The 26,393-nt window shown below is 32.5% G+C and overlaps 1 protein-coding gene across 4 annotated transcripts in view; it reads right to left on the reverse strand.

Annotated features, from left to right (window-relative positions):
- LOC139511566 (choline transporter-like protein 2) overlaps positions 1-26,393 on the reverse strand; it is a 103,250-nt gene that overhangs the window by 43,909 nt on the left and 32,948 nt on the right. For all 4 annotated transcript variants that reach the window (XM_071298406.1, XM_071298407.1, XM_071298408.1 and 1 more), the window contains exons 7-16: positions 20,965-21,025; positions 20,372-20,519; positions 19,419-19,502; positions 16,998-17,110; positions 16,218-16,334; positions 15,327-15,426; positions 13,082-13,174; positions 12,520-12,664; positions 11,528-11,580; positions 2,485-2,661 (exon numbers count right to left, since the gene is read on the reverse strand). In XM_071298406.1, the coding sequence (XP_071154507.1) occupies positions 2,485-2,661; positions 11,528-11,580; positions 12,520-12,664; positions 13,082-13,174; positions 15,327-15,426; positions 16,218-16,334; positions 16,998-17,110; positions 19,419-19,502; positions 20,372-20,519; positions 20,965-21,025 (1,091 nt within the window). The remainder of the gene's footprint in view (positions 1-2,484; positions 2,662-11,527; positions 11,581-12,519; positions 12,665-13,081; positions 13,175-15,326; positions 15,427-16,217; positions 16,335-16,997; positions 17,111-19,418; positions 19,503-20,371; positions 20,520-20,964; positions 21,026-26,393) is intronic.

Consider the following 26,393-nt stretch of genomic DNA (forward strand, 5'->3'; position numbering starts at 1 on the left):
TTTGACCTAATTTTTTTTGGTCATCTGTAATAGAATATTAAAATTAGAAAAGTAATGGTTGGTTGAAAAGATCTCAAGTTATTGCATCATCCAGGAAAAGACATAAAGTACCCTTTATCAATTAATCATAGACCAAAACTTCCATTAACAGCAAGGGTAAATCATCAATATCAAAGTTGACTTCAGTAACAAAAGTTTTAATTTGAAAAGCATTGACGAAATACAGTAAAACCTGTATAAAGCGGCCAGTTACGGGACTATGAAAAAGGGCCGCTTTGGACAGTGGTTTATTCAGGTTTCCATTTTGACCGGAAGTAAATAACTTTTGACGTCCGATATTTTGCATGTAAAAGTTCTCTCTGATTGTAAATTATATCTGATAAGTTAAAATACTTTCACTTAATTTTTCATTGTTTGCATTTGCATCATAATGCTCGCGTTGTTTGGATTGTGAGACGAGGGTTTAGATTTACTTCCATGATCATTAATTTAAAATGTTGGAATGGCTGATTAAAAAGCCAGAATTCTATTTTTTTTTTTAATCAAGAATAAACATATTTATTTTAAAAAATTATTTCAGAATAATTTAGCTTCTTTTCTAAGATAAAAGATTTTAAAAAATAAATCCATATCAATACTTTCTTTAAATCAAGACCAATATACAAAGCAAAAAGTTTGTCTTCATCTGTCAGACATCAAACTATTAGAATTATAATCTTCTCAAAAAGATATCCTGCTGCTAATGAAGATATTGTCATCAGAGAAATTACAATTCGTCAGATTAAACGAATTAGTTTAAAATTTGAAAAATGAGTAAAGTAAATTCTGTAACACAACCGGCAGTACAAAGTCAACAAGTTCCTGGCATACCAGCCAAAATTCAAAAAGCAACAGATTACTGGTTCAAAATTTGAAGTATTGAGTCAAGTATTTACTGTACACGATCTAAATTATTGAGTCAACAAGTTACCAGTTCATAACTTATTTACCATCATTCAATCTTGAATAATTATCGTAAAATGAAAGAAGAATATGCCTAAGGATAGAAATGCCTCCTCAACCTTGCAATTTTCAAAGTTAAAAATGGGCATAACTGTAGACTTGTAAACAACTCACTGCCAAAGTTTAACCTTTGTCTGCATGTTGTGGTACTTATGAATGGGGTATGAGTGTGAAACAAGCTTAAAGTCATAATAAACAAGTGACCGGTGAAAAATAATGTTATTCCAATTCTTGAACCAATGCATACAAACATCATAAACTTAGTCTTCAGTGCACGATTTGTTTCGATAAATTTTGTATAATCGTCATTTTTTTTTCAATGTGTCAGTGTTGTTGTGAAAATGTGGCAGGTAATTACAGTTCGTGTTTTGTAGCCGAAGTTTAATGATTGTCACCTGTTTGTCAACAAACAACAAAAAAGCATGGATATTGAGCACATGTTTAACATGTACAATCAGATAATAGTTTATTTTAAGGAATGCGTATTGCGATCACTGGATTTTTACGAGACGGGTCCCACTGAGGTCACTTTGCATACGGAAAATATGTCTGGGAATTGCATCCTGGAAGGAAGCAATTAAAATAAAGTAAGCTTCTTCTAAATATGAACAAATTAAAGAATTTTCTTCAGAAAAAAGTATATGTACATAAGTTTTAAAATGAAAACTATCCATTGAGTTATAAAAAACATATGCATTATTTTTTTTAATTTGAGGTTTCTTATGACTTTAAGTTAAAGTGTGGAAACTGAAAAATGACGTACTGCCAAAATTAAATTTCTATCTGCGTGTTGTGGTACATGTATTAACATTTTGTATGAGTTTCATTAAATTTGTATGAGGCAAACTTAAGTGAGGGTGTGGAAAGGAACAAATTGGAAATTTTCCAAATTATAAAGGAGAATCAGATAACTCAAATAGGGTAAGTGACTTGCTGCCATAAATCTTACTCTGTTTGCAAGTTTTGGTTCTTAGCATTGTGTATTATTTTCACCAAATTTGAATGACAAAATGTTGAGTAATAATGGGAAAATGGAAAACATTTGCAATTTTCAAAGTTATAAATGGGCATAACTCTAGAACAATTAGTGACTCGCTGCCAAATTTTGAAGTCTGTCTGCATGTTTTGATTCTAAGCATTGGGTAAATGGGGATAAGTAAAACGTAAGTTTAGAGTGCAGAAACGAAAACATAGGACAGATAGAAGGACATTCAAGGGTAACACTTAATGCTCTCAATGAATACCATATTCCCCACTTGAAAATATACTGCAAATTCAGCAATTTTTTACATTTATGAGGGGACATAACTCAAGAACAGTGAAAGTGTTTGTATTTGATGGTACTGGTGAAACAAGTATTTAAGTTTCTGAACACTTGGTTAATGTAAACTAAAGTTTGAGAAGGGAAACCAATTTCTGTACTTACAGATGGAAAAATAAATCTTAAAGTTCCTGTCGTTTAAAATTGTCCAAAGAACTTACCTGAAACTTCGCCAGACAGATCCCATCAGTGGGAAAGTAGGCACATCTTTAGGCTTGTGGAATGCCCAGTAGTAAGAAGCAAATGCTCCGGCCAGTGACATCTGTCCTAGGGCTATACAAAAGTTGACCAACCAAAACAGCATAAACAGGTTGTAGATCTGGGAGTAGAAGACAAAGCTGTAATTAAAATTGTTAGAAATCAATTATTGTTATCAATGTTTTTATTATTTGAGCTCCAAAGGGTTACAGTAAATTCAGAAATTATTGCCATGTTTTTATTATTGCAAAAAATGCAACAGAGTTATAATCACAATAATCTAAACTCCCATTTAAAAAAAATTTATATGAATTAAACAGGATATTTCTCAATATGGCAAAAATTAAAATAGAATTTTAGTCTAAAAAGACAAAATCGTAAATATAAATGCACGCCATAATTTCTGAATTTACAGACTTCTTTAGTAGACTTAACCTGCTTCTGGTTATAAGCCAGGTATCTGCGATGAGTTTTTTTTCTACAACATAGACCATTCCTGTTTTAATTTAATTTGTTTAAAAGAAGCCATTTCAATTTCCACTTCATTTCTTAATTATCAAGAGCTTTATACAAGAATGATGAGATTAGAACTGCTACACTGACTTATACTAAAGATTTTTGTTTGTTTTTCTGTTTCTTTGAGTGATAATTCAAAATGAGGTTAAAATTAAATAAAATTACATTGGAAAATTACTATTTTATGAAACATGTAGTACAATACGCTGTATTGCTATTTGTCCTCCATACACCTTATCGCTATTTGTCTGCCATTACTGGATATCACACAGGTTCCCGTAAAATTTTGACGTCATAAAACAAAATATCTGACGCCACAATGGAAATGATTGTTGTTGACGTCAAAAGTTCAAGCGGCCGGGTCAGCCGGGATTAGCGATAAGGTGTATTACTGGACATCACAAAGGTTATTGTAAAATTTTGATGTCACAATAGAAAATATCTAATATCATAATGGAAAAGTAATTGTTTTATGACGTCACTAGTTTAATAGGTGCAGATATTCAGGTCAAGCGGTGCAGATTTCAAAATAGGAGGAATACATGAAGAAAGATAGAATTTTTTAAGTACAATTTGATATTTGATAACCTTATTTCTGATAAAACAGTGACAATCTATTTTTTTTAAGAGAATACATTGATTATAATACTGTTATCTTAAACTAGAGGCTCTTAAGAGCCTGTGATGCTCACCTTGGTTTATGTGCATATTAAACAAAGAACACAGATGGATTCATGACAAAATTGTGTTTTGGTGATGTGATGTGTTTCTAGATCTTACTTTACTGAACATTTTTGCTACTTACAATTTTCTCTATTTATAATAAACTTTGCTCTTTAGTTGGAGAGGAAAATATTTTGTAAAAATTTAACAAATTAATGAAAATTGTTAAAAATTGATAATTTTGGTCATGTTGACTTATTTGTAGATCTTACTTTGCTGAACATTGTTGCTGTTTACAGTTTATATTTATCTATAATAATGTTCAAGATAATAACCAAAAACCCCAAAATTTTCTGAAAAATTACCAATTCAGGGGCAGCAACCCAACAACCGCTTGTCCGACTCATCTCAAAATTTCAGGGCAGATAAATCCTGATTGATAATCAATTTTACCCCTGTCAGATTTGCTCTAAATGCAGAGTTATAAGCCAAAATCTACATTTTACCCATATGTTCAATGTTTAGCCATGGTGGCCCTCTTGGTAGGTTGGGCAGGTCACCGGACACATTTTTTAAAAATTGAGATACCCTAATGATAATTGTTGCCAAGTTTGGTTAAATTTGGCCCAGGAGTTTCGGGAGAAGATTTTTATAAAAGTTAACAACAACGAAGTGATGAGAAAAGCTCACTTGGGCCAGGTGAGCTAAAAATTAAATAAATTAAAATTTGTAGCTTATTTTCAAAACAAGAGGCTATCTGAGTGACAGCAAAGTGGATATTTTAACATTGATTTGTGTCCAAGCATTTTCCAATATATCAAAAACCATAACTCCTGAACAGTAAAGGTGACAATCATCAATATTGAACCAGACAGACCTCCTTTTTACCCTAAATAACAACATATTAAAATTTGAAAACCTTTGGCTGAATGGTTCTCGAGTTGAACAATATGGAAAACACCATTTTTTAACCTTTCAAAAATCATAACTCATGAGAGGTGAAAGTGGAAATCGTCAATTTTGAACTTGACCTCCATTTTTTCATCAGTAACAATGTATGTATTAGAATTTGAAAAGCTTTGGTTGCACGGTACACGAGTAATTGCATGGACACTGTTTCGCGCCGCCTACCTGGATGCCCGCCAGCCAGACATCTCCAAATCAATAACCGTTAATAAAGGATACAAATGTTGATGTATAACTCCAATCTAGGGCAACAAACTCCAGCTGAAAATTTTCAAATCTCTAGTTGTTGCTTCAAAAATCTGTCACATGTATGAAATTATTTGTCATTTTAATCAACACTGATTTCACTAACAATATTCAAATGATATAACTGACTAGTCTTATTGGGGGAAAAAATATTGCCTATAAACGTTTCTTATTCAATAGAGGGGAGATAATTCTAATATTGCATATAAGAAAATAACCATCAGTGGATGTGAAGTACAATGATTTTGTGGTATTACACCAGTACAAAACAGAATCAAAGCCTTAAAGGCTGTTAGCACAATTGCTGCCTATAGCCAGTTAATGTGTGTGTTACTTAAAACCTGAGAGGAGCCTTATCTAGTGAGAAGTAATGATGTTTTAACTTTATATCAATAATAAACTTATCCAGCAGAAATTATACAATGTTTAACATTTCTATGGGCGACAACATGTTTCCCAGGTTTCTGAGAGAGGCAAATTAATTTGTGGAAATAACAGGCTATTATTTGAACACGGAATTATTTTTAATTATGGAATTTGCTTGATTTCTTGTTATTGAAATTTTTAATAAATTTAATAATAGCATGTTAAATGTATAACTCCTGAAAAATTCATAATAGAGTATCCCCTTGTACATGGCAATAATTAAGATGACAATCCATGCACTTGGCTTCATTATCTGTATCAAATGCTTCTATATTAATTTTAAGTTTATCATACTTGATTTAAATCAAACCATTGAATTTAATGATTTCAACTTTCCTCAAAAGAGTGTTCTACCAAACTGTAGTTTTTGATAATAAGAATCATGCCTTCATACATACCAATTAAACAATTGAAGATGGGACTGTCTTCTGAAATTTTCATGAAATGCATCTTAACTGGAGATTAATCTGGGAACTGAATAAGGCTAACCCATTTCATTTCTAATGACATAATCGAATAAAAAAAGATGAAACAAATTTTATCAATTTTAAAAAATTAATTTCAGTTTAAAATTTTATGAAGTCATCTTAAAAATGATTTTTTGTATAAGATAGTTAATCAAATACTTTTAAAACACTCATGTAGTACAAAAGCCATTCCTGTTTGTTTCTTTACTTTTTCTAATTCATCTTTCAAACGTCTTTCCCGCTTGGACATTGTAATAGAAATAAGTCAAAAGTTTATGGGAATACTACATCTTTGAATTTTGTAAATCAGCCATGCTTTTTTAGTCTTAGGCTCTCTTAGCACCGTCTTCCAGAAGAAATTCTGCCCTAATCACAATTTGTACAATTCCGATGTTCCATTGAACAAGTCCAAAATTCAGCATGTTTGCAATGCATCCAAATATTTAGAAGAAACAATGATTTTAATTGGCTGATCATGATTGTCTACCTGGGGTAAAGTTCAAAATCAGAATCAATAAATTTTTCTTATCCAAATGCACAAAATCAAGCAGGGCATCAGAAATTAGAGGCTCTAAAGAGCCTGTGTCGCTCACCTTGGTCTATGTGAATATTAAACAAAGGAAGCAGATGGATTCATGACAAAATTGTGTTTTGGTGATGGTGATGTGTTTGTATGTCTTATTTTACTGAACATTCTTGCTGCTTACAGTTATCCATTTATAATGAACTTGGCCCAGTAGTTTCAGTGGAAAATGAAAATTGTTAAAAATTGACTATAAAGGACAATAAATCCTTAGGGGGTCAATTGACCATTTCAGTCATGTTGACTTATTTGTAAATCTTACTTTGCTGTACATTATTGCTGTTTAAAGTTTATCATCTATAATAATATTCAAGATAATAACCCAAAGATGATTGTGTCCAAGTTTGGATTAATTTGGCCCAGTAGTATCAGAGGAGAAGATTTTTGTAAAAGATAACTAAGATTTACGAAAAAATGGTTAAAAATTGACTATAAAGGGCAATAACTCCTAAAGGGGTCAACTGACTATTTCTGTCATTATGACTTATTTGTAAATCTTACTTTGCTGAACATTATTGCTGTGTACAGTTTATTTCTATCTATAATAATATTCAAGATAATAACCAAAAACAGTAAAATTTCCTTTTAAAATTACCAATTTAGGGGCAGCAACTCAACAACGGCTTGTCCTATTCATCTGAAAATTTCAGGGCAGATAGATCTTGACCTGATAAACAATTTAAAGACAAATCCCTCTATTGTTTATGCGCATATACAAGCGCAACAGTACTGTGCCGTCAGTGGTTTATGACGTCGCGGTTTCCGCGAACTGGAAACGTTTATTAGAGTTATTCCTCTTTGAGCCGATGGAGAGAGTGACAATCGTTTTGATAGGTTAATTTGCCGAGAAAAAAATGAAAATTGTTTTATATAATAGACATGTTCCAGAATTGGATAAAATATGAGAATGAAAAGAGAGTCAACTATACAGCAATTTAACAACAAAAAGTACACAAAAATGACCGTAAAGAAACGAAATAGAATCTGGATACTCGACAACAAGATGAGCCAATCAAATTTTAATATAATACTTTTTTCCTTAATTTTCTACATGTATAGACTTTTGTAGGTTCTTAATTACATCGATATTTTACAAATCATTAAGAAAGTACAAAAATCATCAATCTTTCTGATCATGTCCTCAAAATTCACTGTATCTTTAGCAATAGGTATGGATATGGCAAATTGCACTGACGTATTTTGAATGTGTACTGCACTTACATTTTTACATGAATATGATAATTAGGATTTCAAATAAACACCAACAAAACAGCAACCTAATGACGCATACATGTAAAACAAAGTACATCTAGAGAAGTTAACATATAATCTTCTAACATTGTAGGTTTTTTTATATGACCATTCCGAGTTTGTTCCGATTGTTTGATATTTATGTATAAGGTGCGCAATTTTTGTATAAAAAAAACATAATCGTGTCTGTGTAAAAAAGATGTCGGAATGAAGAATTACAGATGAATGCATATGGGAAAAAAATAATTAAAAGGAGATTTGAGAAAAGAGGTCGGACTAGGTTTTATTCAAACTCACGGTATGACAGCTGTATGAGTATACTAAGACTGAGTTTCTAGCAACATTACGGAATATTTCGATATTCATAGATGCCTAAGGATGAGTGATCAAAACAGAAATGGTGTTAATTAGACCCCGTTATCACTTGCACGGAATTGAAATAAAATCGATCTCTGAAGAGCATCTCGCGTTTTCGATCTTTTTAAAAGAACTTGTGCGTTTACATTTAGTATACATTGCATATCTAAAATAATTAGCCTAACCATTTCGTTGACAAAAAATCGTAAAAAATTGAATAAGGAAATATTTGGTTCATTAGATAATTATATGCTTCTGCATTTATTAATATTATATTTGATTAACATGTCATAAGTAATTAAAAAAGAATTGTCAGAAAAAAATTACTTATAACGGTCATTTTGTTTGAAGATGAGTAATCTACAGAAAGAAAAAAAATACTGAATGAATACAATTGAAAAGATATTTTTTTAAAAAGGTGCACCGAATATCACACGTATAGTAAGAGAATATGGAACGAATAAGTAACAGGGCATCAGTCGAGCACTGAAACGAGTATTTACGCCTTAGAATAGGGTTATTTTATCTCTTAGAACCAATATATAACATCAGAGACAAGAAAAAAAAAATGGAAGATTTGTTTAAAAAGGTGCGACCTATAACAAACATATTGTAAGCGAATAAGTAGCATGTCATTGGTCTAGCGCTAAAACTGGTACATACGCACTAATAGGTATATTTCACTTTTAAGAACCTATAGCTAACACCAGAGACAAGAAAACAATTGAAAAGATTTTTTTCGTAATAGGTGCAATGTATTTCAACGTATAATAATCAAATAAGGAACGAATAAGTAACGGTATCAGTCGAGCGCTGTAACGGGTCCTGTCTCAACTCAGGAGTATGTAATTTAAAGTGGTTGTTGTTTGTTAAAGAGTCACACATTTGTTTTTCATTAATTATTTTTTTTATTATTTTCTAGTTTGAATTGTGTTACATTTGTCCTTTCGGGACCTTTTATAGTTGTGTATGCGGTATGGGATTTGCTCATTGTTGTAGGCAGTACGGTGACCCATAGTTAATAATTTTCAGTGTCAATTGGTCATTTGTGGAGCATTGTATTATTTGCAATCATAGTATTACCACATTTTCTTTTTCTATTTATATATTTTCAGAAGAATGACGCAAAAAACGTCGAATATATTAATTTGGTTTTTATTATCTCCATGGCACGTTTTGTCAAATCATTTGAGAATAAACACTGAAGTCATTTTTAAACTGACCATGAGCAGATTTCTTTTCATATCTACAAAAAACACTTGGAATTTTATATCGATTGATTGATTGAAAAGTCGATCGCGATGTATCTAAAGCGTTTTCACTTGAAGAAAAATCGGTTCATAAAAAAATCGGTCTTTTAAAACTACGTCTGGAGATGGAATGTTTACGTCCGATTGAAGATCGATCTTTCTCATTTTTGCAATACTAAAGATTGGCGATCTCAGAAATGATCGATCTTTATTGTTATTGGAAACGGAGTCTTAGATTTCTAATGATTTTAAGTAATTATCATCAAAATAAAAAGGAACAACATTCTTAAACGAAATTAAAATTCATGATACCGGAAGCAAAATTCTGTCTTGTCTTTCAGATGTACTTTGATTGAACAATGATATTATATAAAAATGTCTTCACTATTTTAAAAAGAATTTCTGTTCAACACATAAGCACTATGAATAACCTGAAATGAAATGTTCACAGAAGCATTCGTGTGTACATTTGTACAACGCATTGTTTTCCAACCACCGCATTTATATTACGTGTCTGTGATACTGACTGAAAACTAAGTACTATCATGTGTAGATTAATGTGAATTTATCGTAGTTTAAAACAAACAAACAACAAAACAGCAAATAATGAGAACTGGGTTGTCTCTAATTTGTGAGAATATAGCCTAAAACGGCCGAACGTCTTTCGACGTTGTTTTTAGAATTGGCGCAATGTGTTCCCGCCAATTCAAATTGTTAACCCCTTTTTTGAAATATCTTTTTTTCCATTACGGTGACCCCATCTTTTTATTTCCTTATTTTGTTTAGATATAAACAACGCATATTCTATTGAAGACTCATGGAGAAATTATTGGTCAATTTTTTTTAAACGTATTTTTTATAGGTATTTCACAATAAAAAAGGGCGGGAAAACTATTATAGCGACTTATCATTATTGTTTTCCATTCAGTAAAGGGTGATATTATTAAAATAGTTTGTATTAACAACTAGGTTAACAAAACAGACAAGTTTTTATTGGATACGGACTTTAAAAAAAATATTACACTGCTATTGACTAGAAGTCCCAATTTCCAAATTCCGTGAAAAAGATGGCGTTTTAAATCGAAAACGAGGTCGGTGACCCCATTTTTTTATTTGCTTATTTTAAAGCTTTTACCTAGCCTAAAGTAAAAATAAAATATAAAGAAGATATTATTGGTAGATCTGAATAGAAGGATTTGTCTTTAACCCGTTGTCAGATTTGCTCTAAATGCTTTGGTTTTCGAGTTATAAGCCAAAATCTGCATTTTACCCCTATGTTCTTTTTTAAGCCATGGCGGCCATCTTCGTTGGATGGCTGGGTCACAGAACACATTTTTTAAACTAGATACCCCAAAGATGATTGTGGCCAAGTTTGGATTAATTTGGCCAAGTAGTTTCAGAGGAGAAGATTTTTGTAAAAGATTACTAAGATTTAAAAAAATAATGGTTAAAAAATGACTGAAAAGGGCAATAACTCCTAAAGGGGTCAACTGACCATTTCGGTCATGTTGACTTATTTGTAAATCTTACTTTGCTGAACATTATTGCAGTTTACAGTTTATCTCTATCTATAACAATATTCAAGATAATAACCAAAAACGGTAATTATCTTGAATATTGTTATAGAGATAAATTACCAATTCAGGGGCAGCAACCCAACAACGGATTGTCCAATTCATCTGAAAATTTTAGGGCAGATAGATCTTGACCTGATAAGATTGTCAGATTTGCTCTAAATGCTTTGGTTTTTGAGTTATAAGCCAAAAACTGCATTTTACTCCTATGTTCTATTTTTAGCCATGGTGGCCATCTTGATTGGTTGGCCGAGTCACCGGACATATTTTTTAAACTACATACCCTAATGATGATTGTGGCCAAGTTTGGCTTAATTTGGCCCAGTAGTTTCAGAGGAGAAGATTTTTGTAAAAGTTAACAACAACGGACGACAGACGACGGACGCAAAGTGATGGGAAAAGTTTGGGCCAAGTGAGCTAAAAAGTAATGGATGTCAGTCAGGTAAGGGTGGGTGCATCCGGCAGATCTATAAAACTGCTAAATAATACAATTCAATTTGTTATCAAAACCAAATTGGAAAATTCCCCCCCCCCCCCCCCCATCATTTCTCATGAACTGATATGTTTTCTTTAATAAAGTCTACAAAGGGGTTTATACAAGTCATAACAAAATGGTTATTCAAAATATGGCAAATTTGGCATTATGCTAGCTTTAGGGCAAAGTATTTTTTAGAGAAACCCCTAAAATTTTAATTTAAATTACTCACTTTTCCTCCTGGTTCTTTAAAAACTGACACACCTCACTTCTGCTTTCATTTACCTGTAGTTATAAAATAAAATTATTTTAAAAATTATTCAAAACTAAATTTCAAGATGAAAAGATGTAACTTTTTTGAATCCAACAAGGAAAATCATGCATATTTGTTAGTTCAAAAAAAAAAAAAAGTTAATTTTCATTTACAATCTGTTTTCATGACAAGGTAAAAGGGAGAAGGTTTGGTACCATTAAAACGTTTAATCCCACTGCAAATGTTTGCCCCTGTCCTAAGTCAGAAATCTGATGTACAGTAGTTGTTGTTTGTTTATGTAATTTATACGTGTTTCTTGTTTCTCGTTTTTTATATAGACTAGACTGTTGGTTTTCCCGTTTGAATGGTTTTACACTAGTAATTTTGGGGCCCTTTATAGCTTATTGTTCGGTGTGAGCCAAGGCTCTGTGTTGAAGGCCGTACATTGACCTATAATGGTTTACTTTTATAAATTGTTATTTGGAGGTAGAGTGGTCTCATTGGCACTAACACCACATTTTCCTATATCTATCTTGTAGAAAAGAGTGCACATGCAAAAATATCTCGCCTGCCTTACTGACCATAGATTTTAAAGATAAATTATTCCATACACCAAATATAGCTTAACTATTTCTATCAGTATTTGAAAAACAGACCAAAACACAAAAACTTAACATTGACCAATGAACCATATAAATGAGGTCAAGGTCAGATGATACCTGCCTATGTAGGTTTTCTATAGGCGTGGTGTTTACAAACTTTTAAGAAAACTACAAAAATTAAATATCCATGAAACTACAATTTTTCTCTCAATCCACACTCATTGGTACTCAAGAAAATAATTTAATCTACATTAATTTACTGATGTTCCAAAGATAATGTTTGTCACTATTTTAAAACCATCTGGTAACGAAACTCATTTTATGATTGATACTCATACCTCAGTATCACAGAGTGTCTAATATACTTACTGATGGGTCTTTACAACCAAGATCACCTAAGTACTTTGAAGATGCTTTTTTAATTTTTGAGTAATCCCATGTATGATTATCAAACTGGTATTCTGTATTGTTGTTAAATTCAAATGTCTGACTTCTTCCTGTGCTGGCTAAAAAGCTGTATACTATTAAGGAAGAATAAAGGATTTATGTATATCGAAGGATGACAACCAATTATTCATCAGAAATGTATGTCTTGTCTGCTGCACCAATTAAGCTGAAAAAAGTTTGTGATTAAGGCATAGCACAACCAGAACATTATCAATGATCTATTAAAATAATGCCATGGTCAGATGAATACTCAGTCAGACAAACAGGTACACCTTACAATTGAATGCCATGTTCATAAAATTATAAATGTATGGGTTTTAGGGCTTTTTTAAATATACAATTTAACACATAGATTAAATAGGGAAGCAGACATTTGTCATCCACAGACATTTAATAGTAAAATAATACAGCACAGGTTTTGCTCATTGTTGAAATTGTAGAACAAAATGTAATTCTTCACATCATGGTAATCAGAAAAAGATACACAGCTACAGTTATCCAAAAACCAATCACTGCTATTTCTAAGATGAATGGGAAGAATGGAAAAATCAGTGTGAACATCATACTACCAACAGCTCTGAAAAATAGGAAAAATAAATGTAAAAAAATATGAAAATCATTGTAAACATATAAATACCAACAGCTCTGTTAAATAGAAAATCAGTGTAAACATTCTACAACATGTACCAACAGCTCTAAAAACTATAGGTGTCAGACCACCAATTAAAATTCCCTATCTGTTCAACCAAATTTTGCAATTTTCACAGCTTTCTAAATATGTCACCTTAAGTTTAACTTCAAGGAAACCAGGTATATCCTGAATTGTACATGTATCACCTTTCTACATGCCAATTTTCAATCAATGTTTAAAGTCTTATAAGAAATTTCTGATCTTGAAAACACAGGTACTATCAAAATAACTTCTGGTTTTCTGGAAATCTTAAATGAGTGTACTATGTAGCGCATTAATCCTGAATTGTTAATGCAAAGTCATTGACAAGTGCATTTTGGCTCAAAATGGTCTAAATATATCTCCCTTTCACCAAAAGTTTCATTTCTGCAAATTGGATGGTTAGTTCAAGTAAACAATAACATCAAATGCACTATTTTTTGTCCAAGTAGGCCTACTTTCACATACATTCTAAATTGGAGGGAATAATTGCATGGTGGTCAGACACCTAGTATAGGCTCAATGAAGCCTGAATTGCTTATCCGATAAAAAATATATACGACATATTGATATATAAGTATACGTACAACTAGTTGTTCCAATTGGAGGAGAAGTTACAAAAGAGAAGATTTTTGTATAAAATAAACAACTGTGGTCAAGTAAAAGAATAGCTTGCATGGCAACTTCCAGGATTAAAAAAAATATTATACAAAACATGAAGTTTTTCAGTTCAGCAGTACTGCATATATAGAAAAAGGTGCGTCACAAATACATAAAGTTCCTCAACCTATTGAAAAAAATCAAAGAACGAGCAAACAGGAAGTCAGACTAAGAATTAAGACAGAAAGTTCTGAAAAGCTAGCTGTAATAGTTATAACTCATCCCTGTCAAGCTCATTACAAAATATGAAGTTGTTCAGTTCAGCAGTACTGCATATATAGAGAAAGGTGTGTCACAAATACATAAAGTATCTTAACCTATTGAAAAAAAATCAAAGAATGAGCAAACAGGAAGTAGAAGACAGAAAGTTCTGAAAAGCTGTCATTGCAATAACTCATCCCTGTCAAATTAATTACAACATATAGTTGTTCAGTTCAGCAATACTGCATATATAAAAAAAGGTGTGTAACAAATACAGAAAGTTCTTTATCCTGTTGAAACAGAAATAGCCTTATAGAAAGATCTGAAAGCTAGCTGTCACAGTTATAACTCATCTCTGTCAAGCCAATTATAAATTATGAGTCATTCAGTTATTAATAAGCAATACTGTGGAAATAATTGATGAACTAATTATATATATTTTTGTAATGTATTGGAAAATTGTAGATGTCTGACAGCTCTAAAAAGTGCAGTGATAAAAATGTAAATTAATTAATACTGGATGGACTGATGATTTAAGGTTGTACCTGATACTACAGGGAGATAACTCTGTAAAATCAGCTAAACGTTTTAATTACGGTGTGTTGTTAAGGGAATATTAAGCTTCTCAATGATCAAAATAAGTGTTTGTCAAACTGCTAAATAACCAGTGTAATTTTTCTGATAAAACGGTTGGTTCAAATTTTTTGATATTTTTATATTTTTGTAAAAGGGTCAAAGTAAATACTTTGTCAAAATTTTAAGAAAATTAAACGACCAAAATTAATTTTTAAAGTGTTGGGTACCACCTTAATGACAATAAGCTCAAACGATATGGGCCATGTGTGCTCAAAATGGACACTGAAGAAACAAAAATGTGTCCCTAGTACATGGATGCCTCATTCGCACTCTCATTTTCTATGTTCACTGGACCATGGCAATGGGTGAAAATCTCTAATTTGCCATTAAAATTAGAAAGATCATATCAAAAGGAACATGTGCACTAAGTTTCAACTTGATTGGACTTTAACTTCATCAAAAAATACCTCGTTCAAAAACTTTAACCTGAAGCATGACAGACAGAAGGACAAACGGATGACCTGAAAACATTATTAATGCCCATAAATGGGGCATACAAATATACCTACATAACCAAGGGGAAACAACTCTTCCACAATTATAACAAAAGACTATAACTTACCTACTACCCTCTTTGATTAGAGCTATTGCTATTTTGATTCTCTCACACAGAATAAGCAGTATCAATAATACAACGGCTAATATTATAGCTGCAATTATACCTACAATTAAAAAACAAAATGTTTACTCCAAACAAAATCAATGGTGAAGGACATGTTTTGTTCTTATTTCAATATAACAAATAGACGTCTCAAATTTACCGGTATGTACTTCTCTGTACATTTCCTATGTCATATTACATTGCAGTATAATCAATTGTTTAATAACCTCATTAAACCAAATTCAATCTGTGTAGTTCATTCCTAAAAAACAACTCAAGATTCGTGTATATATAATAAGAAAGTAGAGATTAATACACATCCAAACAAGAGTTCTTGGTTTTTTTTCTTTGCTCTGTGTTAAAGGCTTCACTATGACTTTGAGATGAAGAACAGCAATAAAAGCACTGTTCTATTGCTTTAAGTGTGTTTTGCTACAATGTAATGATATCGCATCATGAATGGATAGATATATTTTAAAAGTAATTTAAAAGTCATTGTCTAAATTTTCTGCTTTCTCCACTGAACTAGTGGGAAGAAAACTGTTTTAAGTTTTTGAAAATTGTTATAAGACCATATGATGTATAAAGATATTTTAACAAACAAACAAAATTCTCTGGGAAGCAGTTGATGAATTGTTATTGACGTTTAAACGCCACTTTTAAACACCGCATTTAGGCTATTTTGTCAAGTCAAGTGTACCTGCACGAGTTGGGTTTGAACTCACAACCTCAGTGCTGACAGGCTAGTGATTACAGAAGTAACTACTAAGACCACTCGGCCACTGAGGCCCCCTCTGGGAAGGAGTCTGCATGATAATCATGAAGATAAAACTTTTCAGAATTCTAACATACCAAATGTCAGAAACATCTTAGGCTTGGAAAAGTTGAAATTGATTACAGCAAAATGTACAGTAAAACTTGCATCTGTGTCCTTCAGTTCAATGTAGTTCCAGAAACAGTACCAAGTTGCTGCAAAAAATTATAACACTACAAAACATGTCACATTAATTGTTATACTTGTTTGAGAATACCCAATAAATTTAACTTTTATCCTTCAAATTTAGCTTTAGAACATAAATAACTATAAATTGTGTTGTTGGCTTTGTAAATATACACAGGCAAGTTTCGTTCACATCAATTTCATGTGAATTTAAATTAATGTGAATCTCACGTGAAATTCACATGAATTTCACCTCAAACGAGCTTATACGTAAAACTCACGTGAAATCTGTTCATGTGAGTTTCATAAGAGTTTGATATGAAACTCATATGAATTTCACATGAAAATCACATCAACTTTTTCATGTGAAATTCACGTGAATTTGTAAAATAAAATAATTCAAATGACATTTAAATTTTTAAATATGATTAAAATCATGAAAAGTACCAATTTTTTTTGTGTTAAAGTTCATGTAAAATTCATGCAAGTTTGAAATTCATGCAAGTTCTCCTGTGAAGTGAATTTCACATTAAATTTTTCACACGAAATTCATGTGAAAAATTTTGTTATATTTGATAAAAACATTTAATTTTCGTTCATGGATTTAAATGTTTTGATTTGTGAAATATCAATGTTATGTGTATTGGTGAACTTGAAATTTAAGTGTGCAAAAAAAAAAAAAGCATAATTACCAAATCCGAAGAGAGCTATAAATACTAAAACTGTGAACCACACCATGATACCAGCCAACCATCTCATGGTAAAGATCCATATTAAAGACAGCAATGTGGCAATAAATAGGCCGCTGAAAAATCAAAAATGGAATTGGCAATTTAGTGCCATCTGAGTTATTTTTTTTAACAAGAATGTGTCCATAGTACACTGATGCCCCACTAGCACTATCATTTCTTAAAGTTCAGTGGACCATGAAATTGGGGTCAAAACTCTAATTTAACATTACAAGAGTGCACACACTGAAATGTCTCGCCTTCTTTACTAATCATTGATATTATGTTGATAGTCCTAAGTATAAAGCTTTATTACAACTGTCACATAAACTTAACATTAACCAAGATAGCTAAACAAAGACCAATGAACCATGAAAATGAGGTCAAGGTCAGATGAACCATGCCAGGCAGACATGTACAGCTAACAAAGCTTCCATACAACAAATATAGTTGACCTATTACTTATAGTTTAAGAAAAATAGACCAAAACACAAAAACTTAACACTGTGCAATGAACCGTGCAATTGAGGTCATGGTCAAATAAACCTGCGGGACTGACATATAGATCATAATATATTTCCATACACCAAATATAGCTGACCTTTGGCATATAAAATTAGATAAAAAGACCAAAACTTAAAAACTTAACTTTGACCACTGAACCATGAAAATGAGGTCAAGGTCAGATGACATCTGCCCGCTAGACATGTACACCTTACAATCATTCCATACAACAAATATAGTAGACCTATTGCATAAAGTATGAGAAAAACAGACCAAAACACAAAAACTTAACTATAACCACTGAACCATGAAAATGAGGTCAAGGTCAGATGACACCTGCCAGTTGGACATGTACACCTTCCAGTCCTTCCATACACCAAATATACTAGCCCTATTGCTTATAGTATCTGAGATATGGACTTGACCACCAAAACTTAACCTTGTTCACTGATCCATGAAATGAGGTCGAGGTCAAGTGAAAACTGTCTGACGGGCATGAGGACCTTGCAAGGTACGCACATACCAAATATAGTTATCCTATTACTTATAATAAGAGAGAATTCAACATTACAAAAATTCTGAACTTTTTTTTCAAGTGGTCACTGAACCATGAAAATGAGGTCAAGGACATTGGACATGTGACTGACGGAAAGTTCGTAACATGAGGCATCTATATACAAAGTATGAAGCATCCAGGTCTTTCACCTTCTAAAATATAAACCTTTTAAGAAGTTAGCTAACGCCGCCGCCGTAGCCGCCGTAGCCGCCGCCGGATCACTATCCCTATGTCGAGCTTTCTGCAACAAAAGTTGCAGGCTCGACAAAAATTAGAAAGATCATATCATAGGGGACATGTGTACTAAGTTTTAAGTTGATTGGACTTAAACTTCATCAAAAACTACCTTGACCAAAAACTGTGGGACAGATGGAAGGATAAATGAACAAATGACGGAAGGAACTGACACACACAGACCAGAAAACATTATCCCCATAAATGGGACATAATAAAAATGGGGCATCAAAAGAAACAATTCTTGGACCGTTTCACTCTATTTTGGATCAGCAAAGCAACATTTCAGTACAGAAAAGAGTCATTCTCACATTTGTACCTGTACATTCAGGCTAGTCTGGACTAAGTGTTATTTTTCTTTGTTGAAGTATACTTTAATAAGGCTATTAGTCTTCTAGTTTGAATTGTTTTACATTTGTCATTTCTGGGCCTTTTATAGCTAACTATGCAGATATGGTTTTTTCTGATTGTTGAAGGCCGTACAGTGACCTATAGTTGTTAATTTCAGTGTAATATTGTCTCTTGCAGAGAGTTGTCTTATTGGCAATCATATCACATCTTCTTTTGTATATTGTTATTTCTTGGAAGGAGTTAGGTGTTAATGGTTGATGTGGTCTGTTATACTGTCCAGTATTTATGGTGATTCTAGTTTATTTATTAAGGTTTTTAGTTATATATCACCTATTTCCTTTTAGGATATTTTTTAACACTTTTGACATTAAATTAAACTGGAAAGCAATGTACTTAAGTAACAGATACATTCAGCATTATATTCATCAGTAAAAAATTTGACATTGTAAGAATTAATAAATCAAACCTAGCTAGAAGTATTTGTAATATAAACAACTTAGCCTTTAACCATGACCTTCAAGTACGAGAGAAATTCAAACCTTATCAGTTAAGGCCAATGTGGACCATAAACAGCAGCAGACTGAAACCTTAATTTTAACCATATACCTTTTTCTCTGTAACTTTCCAAGTCTTTGAATAGTTTCATGATGTTATTATAACATAACTATTTGTATTTAAATCTTTAAAATGTCAAGCAAATACTGATTTTAATTTGCACCATTTTCTAATTCATGTCTTACATAATAATCATCCACCATGACGTAACAACATCTTCAACAATTTTCTCTCCATACTCTTTGGCCTTCAGAAATATTCCATATACACTATAACATTAAAAAAAAAAACATGCAATATACAAAACTATTCTGCTATACAATCTATTTATATTTTAGTTTTAAAGCACGTCTCCTAATACTGGATGTTAACTTGACAGCAATAAAGCTCAAAGAAAGAAAAAATATGTGAAATCTGTATACATTTTGTCAAACATAGTAAAATTTGAAGAAAAAATAATTCTTTTAGTAAATACTTGAGATTGTCATAAGATCAATGAAATAACTTAAGTTTTAGTTTCTGAGCTGTTCTTTTTCTATTTTTTTTTTTAAATTGTTGTGCCTGTACTGATTCTGTGTCATCCATGAATACACCATATCATTAACTTTTATCCTTCAAATTTAGCTTTAGAACATAAATAACTATAAATTGTGTTGTTGGCTTTGTAAATATACACAGGCAAGTTTCGTTCACATCAATTTCATGTGAATTTAAATTAATGTGAATCTCACATGAATTTCACCTCAAACGAGCTTATACGTAAAACTCACGTGAAATCTGTTCATGTGAGTTTCATAAGAGTATCATTTGTTTTTCTATTATCTGACAGAACTAGAGATTTTTTTTAATTTTAGTTCATTTACATGTTTTGGAGTTTTATGTGACGTCCATTTTCACTGAACTAGTACACAATTCTATTTAGGGGCCAGCTGAGAACCACCACAGGGTGAAGTATTTGCTTGCTGTGTTGAAGATCCATTGGTTGTCTTTGGCTGTTGTCTGCTCTTTAATTTCTTTGACATATTTCCCATTTCCATTCTCAATTTTATTATTTTGTTTATTATAAATTGGATGTAAACTGTAAGGGATTTGGGGACTCTTAAATTTATTTACAGTATGTAGATATAGTACAACTTACTTTAATCCCTCTTTGATGATTTCATCTGTTAATGTATTGTTAGCACTGTCTGTTACATTATCTAAGCTTTCATTTTTTACCTTCTCCATAAGATTTCCGCCTTTATCAAGGAAATCAAACAAAAAAGATGGAACACATCGATTTATAACTGGAAAAAAAATCAATAAATAATGGTTGTTAACTACAAAGGAATCTGTTAATTTTTAAGACCTTATTGTTTTTACTGCTAAACTCAATTATGGCAGACATATAGACACTGTGGACAGACAGACACACACTGTGGATTTTTAGATGGAGCCCTTATTACTACAAAAGCTAAGAAATATCTTCCTTTGGTAGACAATAAATGTAGATGACCATATCATTTATTCGAAAGTCCTAAAAATCTAAAAATAATATACTTTTATACTAGCTACATACTGCCAATGAATTTATCCCCTCAAAAAATTAAACTCTTTGATCATGATGGTTGATGCAGTAAATGAAATGAGCAGGTGTCATGTCAACTGCAGACGGACATATTTAGAGAAATAAATTGAACATTTTTTAATGATAGAACTGAATAAATAAAACATCCTTATCCTATTACATACCTGGTCGACTCTTGAAATAATAAGGAGAGCAAATGTCATCATTAACAACTTTTCTTGAATTCTGGAATGTAAAATAAAAGTCAAATACTACTTTTACATTTATTACACACTAAAACTAGAGGCTCTAAAGAGCCTGTGTCGCTCACCTTGGTCTATGTGCATATTAAACAAAGGACACAAATGGATTCATGACAAAATTGTATTTTGGTGATGGTGATGTGTTTGAAGTTCTTACTTTACTGAACGATTTTGCTTCTTACAATTATATCTATAATGAACTTTGCCCATTAGTAACAGAGAACTATATTTGGTAAAAATTTACATATATTTACCAAATTAATGAAAATTGTTAAAAATTGACTATAAAGGGCAATAACTCCTTAAGGGGTCAATTGACCATTTAGGTCATGTTGACTTATTTGTAGATCTTACTTTGCTGAACATTATTGCTGTTTACAGTTTATCGTTATCTATAATAGTATTCAAGATAACCAAAAACGGCAAAATTTCTTTAAAAATTACCAATTGGAGGGCAGCAACCCAACAACCAGTTGTCCAATTCATCTGAAAAATTCAGGGCAGATAGATATTGACTTGATTAACAATTTAACTTCTTGTCAGATTTGCTCTAGATGCTTTGAATTCATAGTTATAAGCCAAAAACTGCATTTTACCCCTATGTTCTATTTTTAGCCGTGGCGGCCATCTTGGTTGAATGGCCAGGTCATCGGACACATTTTTCAAACTAGATACCCCAAAGATGATTGTGGCCTAGTAGTTTCAGTGGAGATTTTGTAAAAGATTACTTAGATTTATGAAAAATGGTTAAAGATTGACTATAAAGGGCAATAACTCCTAAAGGGGTCAACTGACCATTTTGGTCATGTTGACTTATTTGTAGATCTTACTTTGCTGAACATTATTGCTGTTTACAATTTATCTCTATCTATAATAATATTCAAGATAATAACCAAAAACAGCAAAATTTCCTCAAAATTACCAATTCAGGGGCAGCAACCCAACAACCAATTGACCGATTCATCTGAAAATTTCAGGGCAGATAGATCTTGACCTGATAAACATTTTTATCCCATGTCAGATTTCCTCAAAATGCTTTGGTTTTTGAGTTATAAGCCAAAAACTGCATTTTACCCCTATGTTCTATTTTTAGCGGTGGCGGCCATCTTGGTTGGTTGACCAGGTCACGTCACACATTTTTTAAACTAGATACCCCAAAGATGATTGTGGCCAAGTTTGGATTAATTTGGCCCAGTAGTTTCAGAGGAGAAGATTTTTGTAAAAGATTAATTTAATTTATGAAAAATGGTTAAAATTGACTATAAAGGGCAATAACTCCTAAACGGGGTCAACTGACCATTTTGGTCATGTTGACTTATTTGTAGATCTTACTTTGCTGAACATTATTGCTGTTTACAATTTATCTCTATCTATAATAATATTCAAGATAATAACCAAAAACAGCAAAATTTCCTCAAAATTACCAATTCAGGGGCAGAAACCCAACAACCGATTGACTGATTCATCTGAAAATTTCAGGGCAGATAGATCTTGACCTGATAAACATTTTTATCCCGTCAGATTTCCTCAAAATGCTTTGGTTTTTGAGTAATAAGCCAAAAACTGCATTTTACCCTTTGTTCTATTTTTAGCCGTGGCGGCCATCTTGGTTGGTTGACCAGGTCACACCACACATTTTTTAAACTAGATACCCCAAAGATGATTGTGGCCAAGTTTGGATTAATTTGGCCCAGTAGTTTCAGAGGAGAAGATTTTTGTAAAAGATTACTTTAATTAACGAAAAATGGTTAAAAATTGACTATAAAGGGCAATAACTCCTAAACGGGTCAACTGACCATTTTGGTCATGTTGACTTATTTGTAGATCTGACTTTGCTGAACATTATTGCTGTTTACAGTTTATCTCTATCTATAATAATATTCAAGATAATAACCAAAAACAGCAAAATTTCCTCAAAATTACCAATTCAGGGGCAGCAACCCAACAACCGATTGACCGATTCATCTGAAAATTTCAGGGCAGATAGATCTTGACCTGATAAACATTTTTACCCCTTGTCAGATTTTCTCTAAATGCTTTGGTTTTTGAGTTATAAGCCAAAAACTGCATTTTACCCCTATGTTCTATTTTTAGCCGTGACGGCCATCTTGGTTGGTTGACCGGGTCACGCCACACATTTTTTAAACTAGATACCCCAATGATGATTGTGGCCAAGTTTGGTTTGATTTGGCCCAGTAGTTTCAGAGGAGAAGATTTTTGTGAAAGTTAACGACGACAGACGACGACGGACGACGGACGACGACGGACGCCAAGTGATGAGAAAAGCTCACTTGGCCCTTCGGGCCAGGTGAGCTAAAAAAGGCCTTGCTGGCTGAATCTCATTTCAACTCATCTAAAGTGTTCCTTCCTGATTTTTCTTCTTCTTAATAAAAGACAATGTAAAAATATCTGCAATAATATCTTAGATATAGTGCAACTGCATATTAAATACATTGGCTTGTCATAGGTGGTTCCCCTGAAACTGACCTAATCACAAGTCTTGAAGTCAAAACACCATGACTAAGGCTTGTCCAACTAATTTCCATGGAAGGAGACATGCCACTGATTATCCTACTGCATATTCTATATATCATTGATTTACCATAAGTGGTTCCCATTAAACTGACATAATCACAAACAGGTAAAATATTTAAAAAGTTTAAAAGTCAATAGACCCTAACTGAGGGAGCAGGGCAATTATTATCGCCATAGAAATTAGATGTGTCAATTCTTTTACAACTGCATTCCAAATATGACTCAGTTAACTTAAGACACAGGTTCCCCTTCAACTGACCTAATCACAAACTATAACAAAATCTTAATGTTACTGCCAACGCGGCTGAAAACAGCATATATTAGCCTTGCTTTTTGACTCATTTAAAGAGACAATTAAGTCCACAGAGACAAGATATCAAGTTTAAGAATTCTTCGCTGACAGACAAGTCAGGTTGCTCTTTCACTTACTTTATGCTTTTATGATATGTACACATCTCATACATAGTAGACTTCAGTGTGGTTAGAATACTTAATACTTCAGACCAGGTTTTTTTAAACTGTTGGTTTACAGATATCTAATGTGAAAGATTCTAATCCTTTGGAACAAATATGAGTAACAAATATTTTACATAACACAAATAGGTACATAATTTTTCAGCTTTATAACTGTTTCTCATTAAATTTCCTCAATTTTTTGTCATCTTTTTCGAAACATTTGGTTCCAAACATTTTTCCTCTGCTGTCTTAAACATAACTAGAGGCTCTAAAGAGCCTGTGTCGCTCACCTTGGTCTATGTGAATATTAAACAAAGGAAGCAGATGGATTCATGACAAAATTGTGTTTTGGTGATGGTGATGTGTTTGTACATCTTACTTTACTGAACATTCTTGCTGCTTACAATTATCTCTATCTATAATGAACTTGGCCCAGTAGTTTCAGAGGAGAAGATTTTTGTAAAAGATAACTAAGATTTACGAAAAATGGTTAAAAATTGACTATAAAGGGCAATAACTCCTAAAGGGGTCAACTGACCATTTCGGTCATGTTGACTTATTTGTAGATCTTACTTTGCCGACATTTATTGCTTTTTACAGTTTATCTCTATCTATAAAAATATTCAAGATAATAACCAAAAACAGCAAAATTTCCTTAAAATTACCAATTCAGGGGCAGCAACCCAACAACGGGTTGTCCGATTCATCTGAAAATTGCAGGGCAGATAGATCTTGACCTGATAAACAATTTTACTTCTGTCAGATTTACTTTTAATGCTTTGGTTTTTGAGTTATATGCCAAAAACTGAATTTTACCCCTATGTTCTATTTTTAGCCGTGGCGGCCATCTTGGTTGTTTGGTCGGGTCACGCCACACATTTTTTAAACTAGATATCCCAATGATGATTTTGGCCAAGTTTAGTTTAATTTGGCCCAGTAGTTTCAGAGGAGAAGATTTTTGTAAAAGATTACTAAGATTTTACGAAAAATGGTTAAAAATTTACTATAAAGGGCAATAACTCCTAAAGGGGTCAACTGACCATTTCAGTCATGTAGACTTATTTGTAAATCTTACTTTGCTGAACATTATTGCTGTTTACAGTTTATCTCTATCTATACTAATATTCAAGATAATAACCAAAAACAGCAAAATTTCCTTAATATTACCGATTCAGGGGCAGCAACCCAACAACAGGTTGTTCGATTCATCTGAAAATTTCAGGGCAGATAGATCTTGACCTGATAAACAATTTTACCCAGTGTCAGATTTGGTCTAAATGCTTTGGTTTTTGAGTTATAAGCCAAAAACTGAATTTTACCCCTATGTTCTATTTTTAGCTGTGGCGGCCATCTTGGTTGGTTGGCCGGGTCACGCCACACATTTTTTAAACTATCTATCCCAATGATGATTGTGGCCAAGTTTGGTTTAATTTGGCCCAGTAGTTTCAGAGGAGAAGATTTTTGTAAAAGATTACTAAGATTTACGAAAAATGGTTAAAAATTGACTATAAAGGGCAATAACTCCTAAAGGGGTCAACTGACCATTTCGGTCATGTTGACTTATTTGTAAATCTTACTTTGCTGAACATTATTGCTGTTTACAGTTTATCTCTATCTATAATAATATTCAAGATAATAACCAAAAACAGCAAAAATTCCCTAAAATTACTAATTCAGGGGCAGCAACCCAACAACGGGTTGTCGGATTCATCTGAAAATTTGAGGGCAGATAGATTTTGACCTGATAAACAATTTTACCCCTGTCAGATTTGCTCTAAATGCTTTGGATTTGAGTTATAAGCCAAAAACTGCATTTTACCCCTATGTTCTATTTTTAGCCATGGCGGCCATCTTGGTTGGTTGGCGGGGTCACGCCACACATTTTTTAAACTAGATACCCCAATGATGATTGTGGCCAAGTTTGGTTTAATTTGGCCCAGTAGTTTCAGAGGAGAAGATTTTTGTAAAAGTTAACGACGACGACGACGACGGACGACGGACGACGGACGACGGACGACGGACGACGGACGACGGACGACGGACGCCAAGTGATGGGAAAAGCTCACTTGGCCCTTCGGGCCAGGTGAGCTAAAAAAGCATTTCATTGTCATTTAATTTCCTTAAAATGGGACATAAAAGGTCATTTCAGAATGAACCAAAAATATATATCTATCAACTAACAAGTTAAGAACCCTTGCCTTATGCAAAGTACATGGTACATGGACTCTAAATGGAGCGGCCAGCTTATGGATATGAAGCAAACAAATCTGTAGAATGAAATATGAAATAGAATGAAATAGATAAATGGAAATATTTTAACTTATTTTGCCGTTTTGATTCACTTCAATAAATCATTCTTA

Source organism: Mytilus edulis, chromosome 2 (genome assembly GCF_963676685.1).
Source record: "Mytilus edulis chromosome 2, xbMytEdul2.2, whole genome shotgun sequence".
Lineage (NCBI taxonomy): Eukaryota > Metazoa > Mollusca > Bivalvia > Mytilida > Mytilidae > Mytilus > Mytilus edulis.